Consider the following 14,617-nt stretch of genomic DNA (forward strand, 5'->3'; position numbering starts at 1 on the left):
CATATTAACTAAAGTTTGGACCTAGTGATGCATGCTGCTACAATGTCTGCACGATCACCATATGTTATCACAGGTAGAATTTGGCGAAAATCACCACCAAGTACAACAGTTATGCCTCCAAATGGCATTTTATAGCATGCTGGATCAATAGCTTTCATAATATCCTTTAATGATCGGTCTAAACACTCAAAAGCATATCTATGTTGCATAGGCGCCTCGTCCCAAATAATAAGGTTTGTTTGCTTGATAAGTTGAGCAATGTCTGAATTATGAGAAATATTACAGGTTGAAAATTCATCCAGAACTATTGGAATTTTGAAACGTGAGTGCCCAGTCTGACCACCAGACATCATGTAGCAGCTATGCCAGAGGAAGCAACAGGGAGAACAATTTTACCTAGGGAACGTAACTTACATATAAGAGTTCGCCACAAAAAAGTCTTCCCACAGCCTCCGCTCCCATAAACAAAAAATAAACCACCTGAACCACTTTCAACAGATTCCAAGACTGCATCATACACTTTCCTCTGCTCTTCAGTACAATCACGCAGTAATTTGCGATGTTCAGAGTCCATCGTGCTAATGCCATAACTTGTTTCTTCGATAATCAAGTTATTGGCTCCATTGTTCAAATAGCTATTGGGAGGTTGCGGCAACTGGTCATATTTCTTCAAAGAATTTCCAATTGACCTAAGCAAGTCATCTATTTCTGCAATAAAGTATACATTTAATTTTTTCAGGAACTTATATGCCAACTTGATCTGAATAGGATTTCATAAACATTAGTAAACCTTCTGAAAACCCTAACATATACTTCTCATTATTTTATCATACCTGCCAGAGCATAGAATTGCAATTACGTGTCATTAAGGGTTAATTTATTATTCCCAGACACTTGGCTTCACTTCAATAAAATGTCTTCAATCATGCTTCTCCAGTGGGATAACCACAAACTCTTCAAATCAGTTACTTTGCAATTAAAAATGATATGGACAAAGAGTTGACGAATTTGGGGAGGTAAGCTACCGGTACATGCTTGAGACAATACTTCATGCCATTCTTTATCATCATCCAACAAACCATACTCTTTACAGGATTCATGAAAAGAACTGTGTATTACACCATTAACAGCCCTTAAAGACAGAAAGGAGGTGGCACCACGTACCTTGGTCAGCAATAACCGAAGAAACCAAGATTCCCCGCTACTATGATGTGCGTAACACAGCCTCCCAATTTGCAAACCATGTTTCCTAGGAGTCCATCTCCTCATACCATCATTCCACACATAAAATCTTGGGATTTCATCATATGTGTACTTGTGTGCATTGATATCAATAGAGTTCAGGAAAAAAAAGCTTCAAGTTTGCTTAGCTTATCATTCTCTCGGGCAGCAACCTTTCCCAAAACCTCAGTAGAACGGAAAGTTCAATTCTTAGCACCTGGTAAGTGAAATGGAAGCCTTTCAACTGATAGACTTCTATGATGGATAGGCAATCCAAAAATCCTATACGTTGCTTCAGCACCACATAAGTATCTTCTATCAAAATATGCATTTATCTCATCAATTCCCCGATCATCATTGTTATTTTTGCTTTGTTTTTTTTTCTTATTGATATATACGGTGGCATGGTCATGGCCTTTGAGACAATATTTGAATAAATATTTGACACTCTGTGCATGACAATATATCTCCACATTCACATGGCATTGATACTTAACCAACAAATCACGGTTGTATGGCACAACCCATTGGTTGTCCAAGTCAGTCTTACGCACATCAACAGTAATGTCTTGCCTACGTCGTATGTAAATCAGGAACCCACTATCATCAAAAGTAGTTTGTGCATAGTACCTAAATTATTTCAGTGTAATTAGGTCATTATATTAATTATGTATTCATAGGTATATTGAACATATAGAAATTAAATAGTCTCACTTCTTTGGGAAATGACGTATACAATTAAAACCTTTCATGCATGGAGATTTCAGGTTTTGCAAACCACATGGACCGTGGATCATAAATTCCTTCATTGTTGCATAACAAACCGGATCTAATAACGGATCTGGTATTTCCGCTGAGACATATTTATCCACATTCTGCTTTAGATTTTTCTTTAAATCTGCGTCAAGCCATATTAACATGTGGACATGTGGGAGTCCTCGTTTTTGAAACTCAACTACATACATCACTACAAATCCATATTAATTTAGTTGATTATAGTGTTGAACATCAATTGACATTGGTTAGTACATAATTTAAGTAGACACGTATATGAATGTAGTATCGTTACCTCCATTACAAACACCAAAATATTTTTTGGTCTTAATATCTGCCAACAGTTGATCAAGCTTCAATCTAAAAACACGGGAAATTATGTCAGGACAATTAGGAGCAATACAACCTGGAAGATACTTCATCATCTTCTGTATCTCATCCCATAATGGATTACACGTCATTATTAAAAATATGTCTGGGTGGCCAATGAAATGACATATAGCTAAGGCGTCTTGAAAATTTTGTTGCATGTACCGTTTTGAACCAACAAACCCAGCAGGCAATATGATCCCTGTACCGATATTGGAGGTATCAACATCACCTCTACTTAATGAATCACATATGTTGCTATATAATTCATTCCGTAAGGTAGTTTGATGAGTACGGAACCACCATAGTCGTGTCTGCTCAATAGAAGAAAATGCATCTACCGAGTACTGTTGGAACAGTCTTCCACCAAGCGTCGGAGTCAAACCTATGGGGAGGGGGAATTTAAATAAAAATACAAAAGATCAAATGTTAAGGAACTTTCAATAAGACATGCAATTTTAATACAACATGAAATGCTGGTAATATTATAAATGGTTTACCATTAGTGTCTCTGACATGGATAGAATACGTGTAGTAGTCCTTCATTGACAAAAATCCACGGCTTTACCTTTACTTTCATCATTCTTCTGGAATTTGATTTTAGGGTGAAGTCCATCTTCTCCTCGAGAGAAAAGTAAAGGATATTGTAAAGCCATCAGCTTTGGATGTACATAAGAGACACGGACCAAACCTTTGATTTTATCGTGAACAACAATGTCACGTTCCCCACACGTATCTTTAGTGTCGCCAACCATAATCCCAGCAACCTCATCGGTGTTGGATATGTGACAATCTCTACCGCTTTCAGATCTAATTACTTTCAATGTAATCTCAAGATCAACAACTTCTTCGCTTTCATACAGATCACGCTGTTGCCTAAACTCATCCACCAACTGATTTATTTCATCTAGCATGGTTATAAGACCTTGCACAACCTCTCTGTCAACAATCTGCCTATCTTGTATATTCACCCAACGAAGACGGTTATCAACCTCATTAATAGTGTTATATATATATAGCTGGCAAAATTTCGGGGTTTCTTTGTCATTCGGTATTAAAGATTTTAAAAATATGATGATTTTGACCGTTTAATCTATACATGTAAGGTGCTCTGCCATTGTTTATAGAGTGATCTATGTTACCACCGGTAGACGTGAAGGTAGACATGGCATTGTATAAACGACTCAATATATGAAAATTTGGACCTTTAATAGGATCATTATATAAACCTAGCAAGTAAGGAGGAGTAGGAGGGATTGGAGGCAACTTCACTGGACCTTTGAGACAATAAATAAAAAATATTTGCGTGCCTTTCATGACATTTTTATTAACCCTTTCCTCTTTCCATATCCGAGCATTGCATTTTGAACATATGGCAGTAGGCCCACCCAAATATTGATACTCTTCTGGAACCACACGTCTATGGACACGTGGGTTTGTTTGCTAAAGAGGAAATAGAGAGTCGTCAATATCACGGTATTTATCAACAACATGACCATACATACTCCCATTGTCACTTTCATCTGCAACATAAAAACATGACATTCCAGAAAATTGATTTTCACAAAGTATGTTCCCTCCAAGTTCACATTACTTCAAATATTAGTAGAACTAACCACTACATCCAGAACCGTCATTTTCATTATCAGAACCATCGGAATCATCAGACCATAAAGGTTGAGAAACAACATTAGGACATTCGTTGAAATCATTACTTAGTTCTTCATCATCGGTAACAATCTCTTCTTCAAATAATTTTCGACCAAACCCAGGATTCACCTCCTTGGATTTTCTTGGCAGAGGTTTGTGTCGGTTTAAGGACACAACTTTATTCTTTGTAGTCATATTTCCTCGTCCAGTTAAGTGAATAAACTGAATACTACAACCTGATTCATTCACATAGTCATATCAGAAAGTAACAAAAGTAAATTCAGAACATAAAATGAATCATGAGTACTGTGTTGACCTCCCTCTTCCCTCTGATTTGCAGCATAATGTGAAGAGCTATCAAAGTTTGCAACATTAGATAAAGAACTTCCAAGCACAGTACTACCAAAGGTGCTCCTGGTATCGAATCCAGGCCTAAACACAGGTTTAGTATTCCCTGTCAATACATATTACACTTTCAAAACTCCGTACGTAACACTTGACAAATTTTTAACAAAATCACAAATGTTAGAGATAAGAACATCACCTTGAGGTATTTTTCTAATGTTCGTAACGCTGGTTGGGGTACATAAATTTGTTATCGTTGACAGGGGTGATCGGTACTTAGTCTAGGAAGAATGAACAGAACTTGGCCTAGAATCAGACAAGCCACCTGCCACACAAATACACACATACAAAATAATATGAGTATGAAATTATGCTGTTAGTCATGTATAAAAATAATTTACAATAAGTAATAAGAACATTATCATAACTCGTATTAATGGCAGACAGAGAAGACAATCTATGACAATCAACAACATTCCTATTTATATTAACATTCTCTTGATTTTTTGGGCAAACTTTCTTTCTCTTATACTTCCTGCCATAATCTGCCATGAGATCTTCATTAGAAAAAAGATGGTCAGGCCTTTCATCAGCCATTACCTTCTTCTTCTTCACTTAGTAAAAAACCCTCAACTAAACAACCTGTAATGAACCACTAATACTTTCAAAGCCTAATCAGAAAGAGGTTGTATTAGGATTTGGGATTTGGGATTACTTTCTATGCAATTTGAATTTACAATTTGAAATTATTTCATTAAACTTCTCTCAGAAGCTTCAACTCAATTACAACCTCTACCACATATGTTACAGCACTCGCACGGAAACCGAAATCCATGTAAACATCCTGTAATAATCTGCTATAAATAGCTTACTGGCAGTGGCATTCTTGTAATATTAAACAACTTAGAGGTTTATTTCGTTTTCTTAGCCAAAGTCACTGTACAATTTAGGCAGTAGGAACTATACTTTAATTGATTGAATTGATTGATGTTCAAATATCAAATACTCCCTCTATTCCTAAAAACGTTTCTCATTTGTGTTGGACACGTTTGCCAATGAACACTTTTGATTGCTAATATATTTAATTTCGTAGTAGTATTAAATATAAAAATTTCACTGTATTAAAGTATTCATAAATACGAATCCAATAAGATCACTCATGACTATATTTGCTTTTATATATTAGATGTAAATTAGTAGTCAATCGTTGACCGTGAAATAAAACTAGGAAAAAAAATTGGGTAAGAAAACAATTATTACTAAGAAAATCGTTTAGAAAATAGAACGTCGAGATTGTTCGAAGATTGAGTTAGATTTTTCAACTCAAAGTTTCGGGGATGGGTTAGACATTTGGAATTTTTTAATAATCCAACCTTACGGATGAATATATATATGAGTTTTATACATGTAATTGAAATATAGAATATTTTAAAATTAAGCTATTATGTTTTTATAATAGATCTATAGAAAAAACTATAAGAAAAAATATATTTTTTGTACTTTTCGCCTATTGTTTGTCACATTTCCGTTAATCAAACTCTAAAAACATAAATATCTATTCATTTTAATATTGAAGCTCTAAAAGTTAGTTGATTACACTTACAGTTTTGTATTTCTATTTGTTTTTTGGATTTTTATAATTATTACGAAAAAAATATTAAATATGAAATTGATTCGATAAATAAAAACTTTTCAAGTGAAATATCATTTTATAGTGAAATAAAGCTAGAAAAAAAAATTGGATAAGAAAACAATTATGACTAAGAAAATCGTTTAGAAAACGGAACGTCGAGATTGTTCGACGATTGAGTTAGGTTTTCAACTCAAAGTTTCGGGGAAGGGTTAGACATTTAGATTTTTTTTAATAATCCAACCTTACGGATGATTAGATATGAGTTTTATACATGTAATTGAAATATAGAATTTTTAAAAATTAAGATATTATGTTTTTATAATAGATCTATAGAAAAAGAATGCAAGAAAAATATATTTTTTGTTATTTTCGCCCATTGTTTGTCACATTTTCGTTTATCAAACTCTAACAACATAAACATCAATTAATTTTAATAGTTGAACTCTAAAAGTTAGTTGATTACAATTATAGTCCCGTGTTTCCATTTGTTTTTTTGATAATTATAATTATTACTAAAAAAATATTAAATATGAAAATGATTCGATAAATTAAAACTTTTCAAATGAAATGTTAATTTATAGTGAAATAAAAATAGGAAAAAAAAATGGGTAAGAAAACAGTTATGACTAAGAAAATTGTTTAGAAAACAGAACGTCGAGATTGTTCGAAGATTGAGTTAGGTTTTGAACTCAAAGTGTCGGGGATGTTTAGGATTACACCCTTGGATTTTTTTTTTAATAATCCAACCTTAGGATGATTAGATACATGAATTTTATACATGTAGTCGAAATATTGAATTTTTAAAAATTAAACTATTATTATTTAATAATAGATTCATAAAACAAAATTTTAATTCCTACCGGAATTGGTAGGTTTTGCCCAAAAAAATTGTTTGTCCTTTTCCTAGTTGGGTATTTCCTACCAAGTTGGGTATGAAATAGACCTAAACTTAGTAGGAAAAGGCATCACCTGAAAATAGTAATTAAATTGTTATTTTAACAATTTCGTATAATATTCGATTTTTAATAAATATTATCCAATTTTTTAACTAAGATATATATATTTGTTTGTTTCACTATATATTTTAGGGATATGATAAATTTTTTTGAAAAAAAATAAATATATTTGGTTTACTAGTACTTAGTCCTATATTGATATTTAAAATTTTTTAAATATTTAATTTACTTTTTAATAATTGCACTCACACTAAAAATTAAAAAAAATCGTTAAACCCCATTACCTACCTATATTGGTTGTAGTTTCACGAAAATTTTAAATATGAAAGTAAATTCAAAATTTTTAAAATTGGAGCGAAATCCAAAAATTCAAAAACAAAGTCCAACTCAAAACCTACCAATATTGGTAGGAAATGAACTTTAGTTTCACGAAAATTCAAATATGGAGCCAAAACTAAAAGTTTTAAATATGGAGCCAAAACCAAAAATTCAAAATTTTCGTCAAATTCAAAACCTACCAGTATTGGTAGGAAATGAACCTTAATTTCACAAAAAATTCAAATGTGGAGCCAAAATCAAAAATGAAAATTTCAAATACGGAGCCAAAATTAAACTCAAAAATTTGAAAATTCTGCCTAAACCCATAACCTACCAATATTGGTAGGAAATAGGTGACTTGAACCTATAAACCACTATCTTCCTCTTTTCACTTTCAATTTCATCTACTCCAACAAAATTTCATTTTATAATTTCTCCATCCTCTTCTTATCTTTTGGTAAATATCTTCATCTTCTTCATTTAAACCATCTCATATATATGCATGCATTTCAATATTTTTAAAATATTTTTTATCTTGGTTCGTTTATATAATTACTTCTTTATTTTTACTACATGTATTAATTGTTCATGTACATTAATGACTACTAACATTTATAATCTCTTCTTATGTAGATTTTATTCACTCGAGACCAAGGAAATGAAACAAACAAAGACAAAAATGGAAAACTCACAAAGAATGTAGACAAATTATTCAATAACGATAATGAAGAAATTACAAAGAATGAAGGCAAATGATTCAACAATGATGAGAACTTGAAGATAATTAGTCTTAACTTTTGAAACACCTATTAATTATTGTAATGAAATATTATTTCTAATATGCAATTATCACGGATATGTAATTTTTTTTTAATGTTATAATGGTGATATGTCCGAATTGTGATTTATGATGAATTTTTCAATTTTGATTAATGTTGTATGCTTATGATTTAGATATTAATTTATGTACAACTTGTTCTTCATTGTTATCAATGAAATAATTTTTTTTATAAAAAAACTGTCCAACATTTCCCACCACATTCAAGCCATTTCCTACCACATTCAAGGTATTTCCTACCACATTCAAGCTAAACAGTGGTAGGAAATGGTTGGTAGGAAATGCTGATATTCATGTCTTCTGATATAAAACCTACCTACCATTCATCAATCAAAACCTACCAGTTATGGTAGGAAATACTCACTCAAAACCTACCAATTTTGGTAGGAAAAAAGTCTTTTATGTGTCAATTGCCACGTGGCAGGACACGTGGATGGGTCCCCCATGCCAACTCATCAATCTGACCCCAATTTGTATGACGTGGCAGCTGACACAGCAGGTGACGTGGCCGCCCATGTGGCACAGGTGACTTGGCAAGTGGGACCATTTAAGATACAAGCACCAATTCCTAATGGAGCAAATCCCACCAAACCTTTTGGTAGGAATTGCCCCATTTTTCTACCAAAATAGCCCATTTCCTACCAAAACGCTGGTAGGAAATGGCTTTTTTTTTTATAGTGTAATTAAATAATATTTAGTAATAACTAACCCACAAACGTTTTGCCTAAAACATGTTATCGGTTATACTTTAAATAACAAAACATACTCTTTTACAAAAATAAAACGGAGGGTTCTATAATAAAAAATGAAAATTATATTAACATATATTCTATATATTTTAATATCACTTTAATTAAACTAATCTATAACATTTGTAAGTACTATATATATTGTGTATATATATTGCATATATACATATATATTACACAATTGTAAAATATATAACCTTTTATTTAAAAGATAGGTAATTTGTTATTTAAAATAAATTTATAAGTAATATTATTAAGATATTATGGATGGAAAATGAAATTGAAAAGTAGTTTAACCTCTTCCCTTTATGTTGTTGAAAATTTTGTCCGCTTATAATTTTTTTATTTTTATGTATATACATTAAAACAAATGCACTCTAAATTTAAACATAACTTAAAAGATCCTAGATAGGGCTATTTGTCTATAAATAGTAGGATTTTATGTACAATTTTGCGGCCATTAAAATACATAAAGTTTGATAAAATATTATAGACATATGTTACTTAGAAATTTTCTTGAAATGATTATCTACTTAAAGTTATGTTTCCTTAAATATTATTGAAAAGGTAACTTAAAATACACAAAAAATAACTATGGTTAATTTTAATTATAATAATAAATTTGAAATGAAGGTTTGAACTCAGATAAATTTAGTTTTATAAAACTGATAATAAAGAATATGTATAAAACGATAATAAATTGTGCTAACTAGTGATCATAAATTGACAACATTTACAATTTGTCTCATTTAAGTTAGATGATTCTCAGTTCAATGATCAGTTCACTTGAAAATATATTACAATTTTACTATTATATTATAGTGTGTTTAAATACTAAATTTTAACAATATTACTTTTATTATGAACTCAATGACAACTAATTATGGTAATTATGTTTGAGCGCCATTAATTACTATTCCATTTGTATAGTACTTATTGGTACCAAATTTATAAGAATGTTCAAATATCAAATATACAAATTGTTGTTACATTTTTGTGAATTAAAGTATTGACTCTATATAGATGCAAGTATACTAAAATAATTCAGCATAATTTTATTTCATTTATATATATATAAATTGGATATACAAGCAAGGGAGTAAGTAAAATATATATCAACATGGGAAATGGGGAAAATAGGGGCATAGGAGCAGGTGGCTAGGATAAATTTGTATCATCATCACCATAAGTTGATTATTTACAATCAACAAATTAAACCTTAATATGAATGTTTGGCATCTAATCTAAGTCAAGTCCTGAGAAAAAGAGTGCAGTTTCAAACTTTGAGAAGTTCTTAGTTAAACATTCTGACACTCTCTCTATACTGCTACCCCCACGTGCATCTTCTGCTAATCCCAAATTAGGACATTTGCAATCCACTAGGAAGTTACAATAGAATCAATTCATGAATGTAATAAAGAATACCCAAACATTAACTAAGGAAAAAATTAGCGTTATAACGTGAAATTAATCAAGTCTTTTAAATTTGCATCACATTAAACCAGTAGGAACTATACTTTAATTGATTGATTGATTGAATTGATTGATGTTCAAATATCAAATACTCCCTCTATCCCTAAAAATGTTTCTCATCTCTGTTGCACACGTTTGCCAATGAACACTTTTGATTGTTAATATATTTAATTTTGTAGTAGTATTAAATATAAAAATTTCACTGTATTAAAGTATTCATAAATACGAATTCAATAAGATCACTCATGACGTTTGCTTTTATATATTAGATGTAAATTAGTAGTCAATCGTTGACCGTGAACAGTGTAAAAAGTCAAAATGGGAAATGTATTAAGGGACGGAGTGAGTATAAAAATTGTTATTACATTTCTATGAATTGAAGTATGACTCCATATAGATGCAAAGTACACTAAAATAATTCAGTATAATTTTATTTCATTTATATAAAAATTGGATATACGAAGCAAGTAAAATGTCAATGTAAAATATTAACCTCGGGAAGAATGGGAAAATAGGGGCATAGGAGCAGGGTGGCTAGGATAAATATGTATCATCATCATGTATGAGTTGATTATTTACAACCATCAAATTAGCCCTTTATGTAAATGTTTGGCATCTAATCTAAGTCAAGTCCGAAGAAAAAGAGTGCAGTTTCAGACTTTGAGAAGTTCTTAGTTAAACATTCTGACATTCTCTCTAAACTGCTAGCCCCCCACACGTGCATCTTCTGCTAATCATTGTTTAATCTTCTAAAGTCCAGTACTATAAGCTTATATATAGTAGCACTTCAGCTTTGGCAATCACAAATCAGGACATTTGCAATCCACTAGGAAGTTACAATAGAATCAATTCATGAATGTAATAAAGAATACCCAGACATTAACTAAGGAAAAAATTAGCGTTATAATGTGAAATTAATCAAGTCTTTTAAATTTGCATCACATTAAACCAGTATTGAACTATAAAGTTTCCAATAATGAAAAATTAAACAAAAAAAATTCTGGTGAAGACCTGGATACTTTATAAAGACCATGTAAGTATAGCACTTAAACTGCCAAGCAATAGACTAGAAAACTCTGAACTTTTTTGCTAGTTTAGTTACAAAGAGGTATCAGAGGCTATAAACTAATTCCTTATAATTTATCTAGTACTGGTAGAAACATTAGAAACATGATCATGATTAGAGAAGTATACTTCCATGTCGACTACCAGCCAGCACCCCCATCTTAAGCTGCATCGTCATCGGATGCTGCAGGCTCATTGAGATCAAACTCCATTGGTATCCGTTTGCCACCCGCCCGTGTGCTTCCTTCTTCACCTGATGAAATACCTACGCCTGAGTAGCTCTGTTGATGATCAACAACAGGATCAGCAGCGACAACAGCATTACCCTCCTGTCCAGCAGAACCACCATCAGTAACCTTCTCCTGATGTTGATCACCTCCATTAATCTGAGCAGCAGCACCTATTGATGGTTGGTTCAACAACAACAAACCATCAATACCATCTTGTAACCTCTCTTCGTCATCTTCAGAATTAATCCCAGAAGGAGGCCTAATACCCCTCCACTCTCTTTCTGGATGACACCTCATGTGTCCAGACAAAGCTCTCTCAGACGGGAATTTCTTCGGACAAAGACAACAGTATAAAGTGCCATCAGCCATCCCCAACGTCATGGAGTGCATCCTCATGTGACCACTCAGACCTTTCCCACTCGCAAACTCTTTATTACGCACCCGACAAATCCTCTTGGAGCTGTTGTTGTTCATCATCACATTCACGTTCACGTTCCCAGCTGCTGAAGATGAGCCACCAGCTTCTTGATTAACACCTGAAGAACAAATCTTAGGAATCTTAAATTTTGGCAAGGTATTATCTTCGTTATCAGTAGTAGTATCTGAAGAGGAAGAAGAATTTTGATTGTCAATCCTCTTCATCTGAGTGAGCTGGTATAAAGATATATATATAAATGTGTGTGTGATTAGAGAATTGTATCTATAGATATAAAGATAGATTTAAAGATATATAGAGCTGATCCGTAAAGAAGATGAAGAGAAAGAGGAGAATTGAAGAAATGAGGAGCGGCGAGACACTCGCAGAGAATGAAGAAGTGTGTCTGTGTTTTGTCTGTATATATAGTGAGAGATTTGCACCCCAGGCGGAAATATCCAGGATTATAAAAGATTCATATCTTTTGGAAAATATAATTATCTTTAAAGAAATTTTGAAGAAATTTCACATAGATATCTGACTAATTTATCTTGGATTTATTTTTCATTAATAGTATCAATTTTTTTAGAAAATCTTGCATTGACCGGGAACTTAATTCTATTGTACTATATATCTCTATAATATCTTAAATTTAGATTCATCTCTTTTGGAAAATATTAATTAATTACATCAAAAAGGATAAAAAAAACTTTTCAAACAAATGTTACTAATTTTTCTTGATTTCCTAAATTTTAGTATCCTATAATATATTGCTAATAATATTTTAGAAAAAGAATTATTGTAAATAATTTATTTGACTATATATCTTAAAGTTAAAATATGAATCAAATCCAAACTTAAAATTAAAAAAAATTACCCTTATCCTCGTATTCAATTTTAGAAACTTAGCATTGTCCAAGTAACAATTCTATTATACTATTTGGTAAGGGGAGCTCCAAAATCTTTCAAATACTAAACCCAAAAATTGGTGAAATTTGGGTGAAATTATTGAGGTGAAGAAAGAAACGGTTAAAAGGAGCTATATGTGGAAAGGTGTCACTAGTTTTATCTTCTTTTTTTAGTTTTCCAATATTATATGCTATCAAAATTTTAATTTGGCTTAATAAATGATCATTTTCTCGATCATTACACTATACTTATTTTAATACTATTAGTTATTTTTTGTCTTGCTATTGTAAACTTGAAATTTCTAAAAATTTCTAATGTCTTTCAAAAAAAGAAAACTTAGACACAATAAAATATATATTATTACATGCTAGTTACTATTTGATAGTAGACTATTTAATATTGAAATAATATATGTGATAGTGAACTATTTAATATTACATTAATATATTTGGACATTTTTACTTGATTATTATTGAATAATTAACATATGAAATAGTCAGTATAACTCATAATCTTGATTTAATAACCTAAAAAGTTTTGCAACTTTGTAAAAGCAAATAACTTCAAACAAATTAAGAACCCAATAAATCAACTCAAGCTAGTAGAAAAATGGTAAATGGAATTCAAAGTTTCCTAAAACAACTATAGATTTAAAATTACAACAGAACAATGTCTAAGTTACAATAGTATGCCAGTGATCCTGAATCTCCTGAATATATTTTTTTTTCACATGTAAGACATTTAAGCAAATTGATATGCATGTAATGTGTTGTTAATTATCACTACTTTTATTTTCATATTAGTTATGAGGATCAATAATAAGAAAATAGGATATACAACTTATATTTTAATGAAAGAACAACTCTAATACACATGATTTGGAGTTTCTGATTGAATTGGAGTTTCTGATTGAAAATTACAAAGATACAATGGGTTGGACATTCATTAAAAAAGTTGAATTCTATCTCATGAGTTTGCTCCTTGGCATCTCAATTCTTATAAAGAAAAAAAAGTAGGTCATCCAACAAATGGAGCATAATCACAAAGTCAAAGGGTCAAACCAGAATTAGCGCCAGGTAAATATTAAAAACTAGGTTTTGTAAACCCTAATTAATTAAGGCGGCACCTTATTATACTTCATTTTACAAAACATCTCAAATTAGTTTTAATTCAGTTTTCTTTAAATGAAAACCTAAAAATAGGTTTATCGAGATTTTAGTTAAAAATTAATTAAGAACACATTTATAGAATTTTACCTTTTTAAATAACCTAATTATTTATATTTTAGAAATTATTTTGACCTTCTAAATGAATAGTATGATCTAAACACAATAATTTTGATTGAAAATAAGGATATGGCCAAGATGTAAATTAGAGATCACTAATACATAGTCCACCTGTAGATAACACGAATAAAATATTTTGAAACTTTTAAATTTTGGGCTAATTACCTTATTGTAGAGAAAGAACTACAAAAATTTATGTATATGTATATTGGGTGTTGGGAGAAAATAAATTTGTATATGTTTCTCATCAAATAAAAGATTACAAGTATTGGTTTAAATAGAACTAAAACCCCTTCCTATTATTTCTCCACTAATAAATCACTTCCACGTAGCACAGTTATATACACATTAGCTAAGAAATATAGTATCTATAAGAGAATAAAATA

At 31.1% G+C, this 14,617-nt stretch overlaps 2 protein-coding genes across 2 annotated transcripts; both read right to left on the reverse strand.

The window, feature by feature from the left end:
• Window positions 1–8: 8 nt before the first annotated feature.
• LOC141705754 (uncharacterized) lies at window positions 9–1,269 on the reverse strand. The gene is made up of 3 exons (XM_074508643.1): window positions 1,026–1,269; window positions 415–708; window positions 9–262 (listed from the first exon to the last, which is right to left on the reverse strand). The coding sequence occupies exons 1-3, from the start codon at window positions 1,267–1,269 to the stop codon at window positions 9–11; spliced, it is 792 nt and encodes a 263-aa protein (XP_074364744.1).
• A 155-nt stretch (window positions 1,270–1,424) lies between these two features.
• LOC141705756 (uncharacterized) lies at window positions 1,425–3,278 on the reverse strand. The gene is made up of 4 exons (XM_074508644.1): window positions 2,933–3,278; window positions 2,291–2,749; window positions 1,936–2,188; window positions 1,425–1,851 (listed from the first exon to the last, which is right to left on the reverse strand). The coding sequence occupies exons 1-4, from the start codon at window positions 3,276–3,278 to the stop codon at window positions 1,425–1,427; spliced, it is 1,485 nt and encodes a 494-aa protein (XP_074364745.1).
• Window positions 3,279–14,617: the final 11,339 nt, after the last annotated feature.

The sequence above is a fragment of the Apium graveolens genome, unplaced genomic scaffold, assembly GCF_009905375.1.
Source record: "Apium graveolens cultivar Ventura unplaced genomic scaffold, ASM990537v1 ctg967, whole genome shotgun sequence".
Classification (NCBI taxonomy): domain Eukaryota; kingdom Viridiplantae; phylum Streptophyta; class Magnoliopsida; order Apiales; family Apiaceae; genus Apium; species Apium graveolens.

Coding starts and splice junctions, on each gene's coding strand:
- LOC141705754 (XM_074508643.1), bottom strand. CDS start 1,269: ATGAGGAGATGGACTCCTAGGAAACATGGTTTGCAAATTGGGAGGCTG. Junction 709..1,025: donor ATTGTCTCAAGCATGTACCG/GTAGCTTACCTC, acceptor ACTTTATTGCAG/AAATAGATGACTTGCTTAGG. Junction 263..414: donor TTTGTGGCGAACTCTTATAT/GTAAGTTACGTT, acceptor CTCATAATTCAG/ACATTGCTCAACTTATCAAG.
- LOC141705756 (XM_074508644.1), bottom strand. CDS start 3,278: ATGCTAGATGAAATAAATCAGTTGGTGGATGAGTTTAGGCAACAGCGT. Junction 2,750..2,932: donor GAAGAATGATGAAAGTAAAG/GTAAAGCCGTGG, acceptor CCCTCCCCATAG/GTTTGACTCCGACGCTTGGT. Junction 1,852..1,935: donor ATACGTCATTTCCCAAAGAA/GTGAGACTATTT, acceptor GAAATAATTTAG/GTACTATGCACAAACTACTT.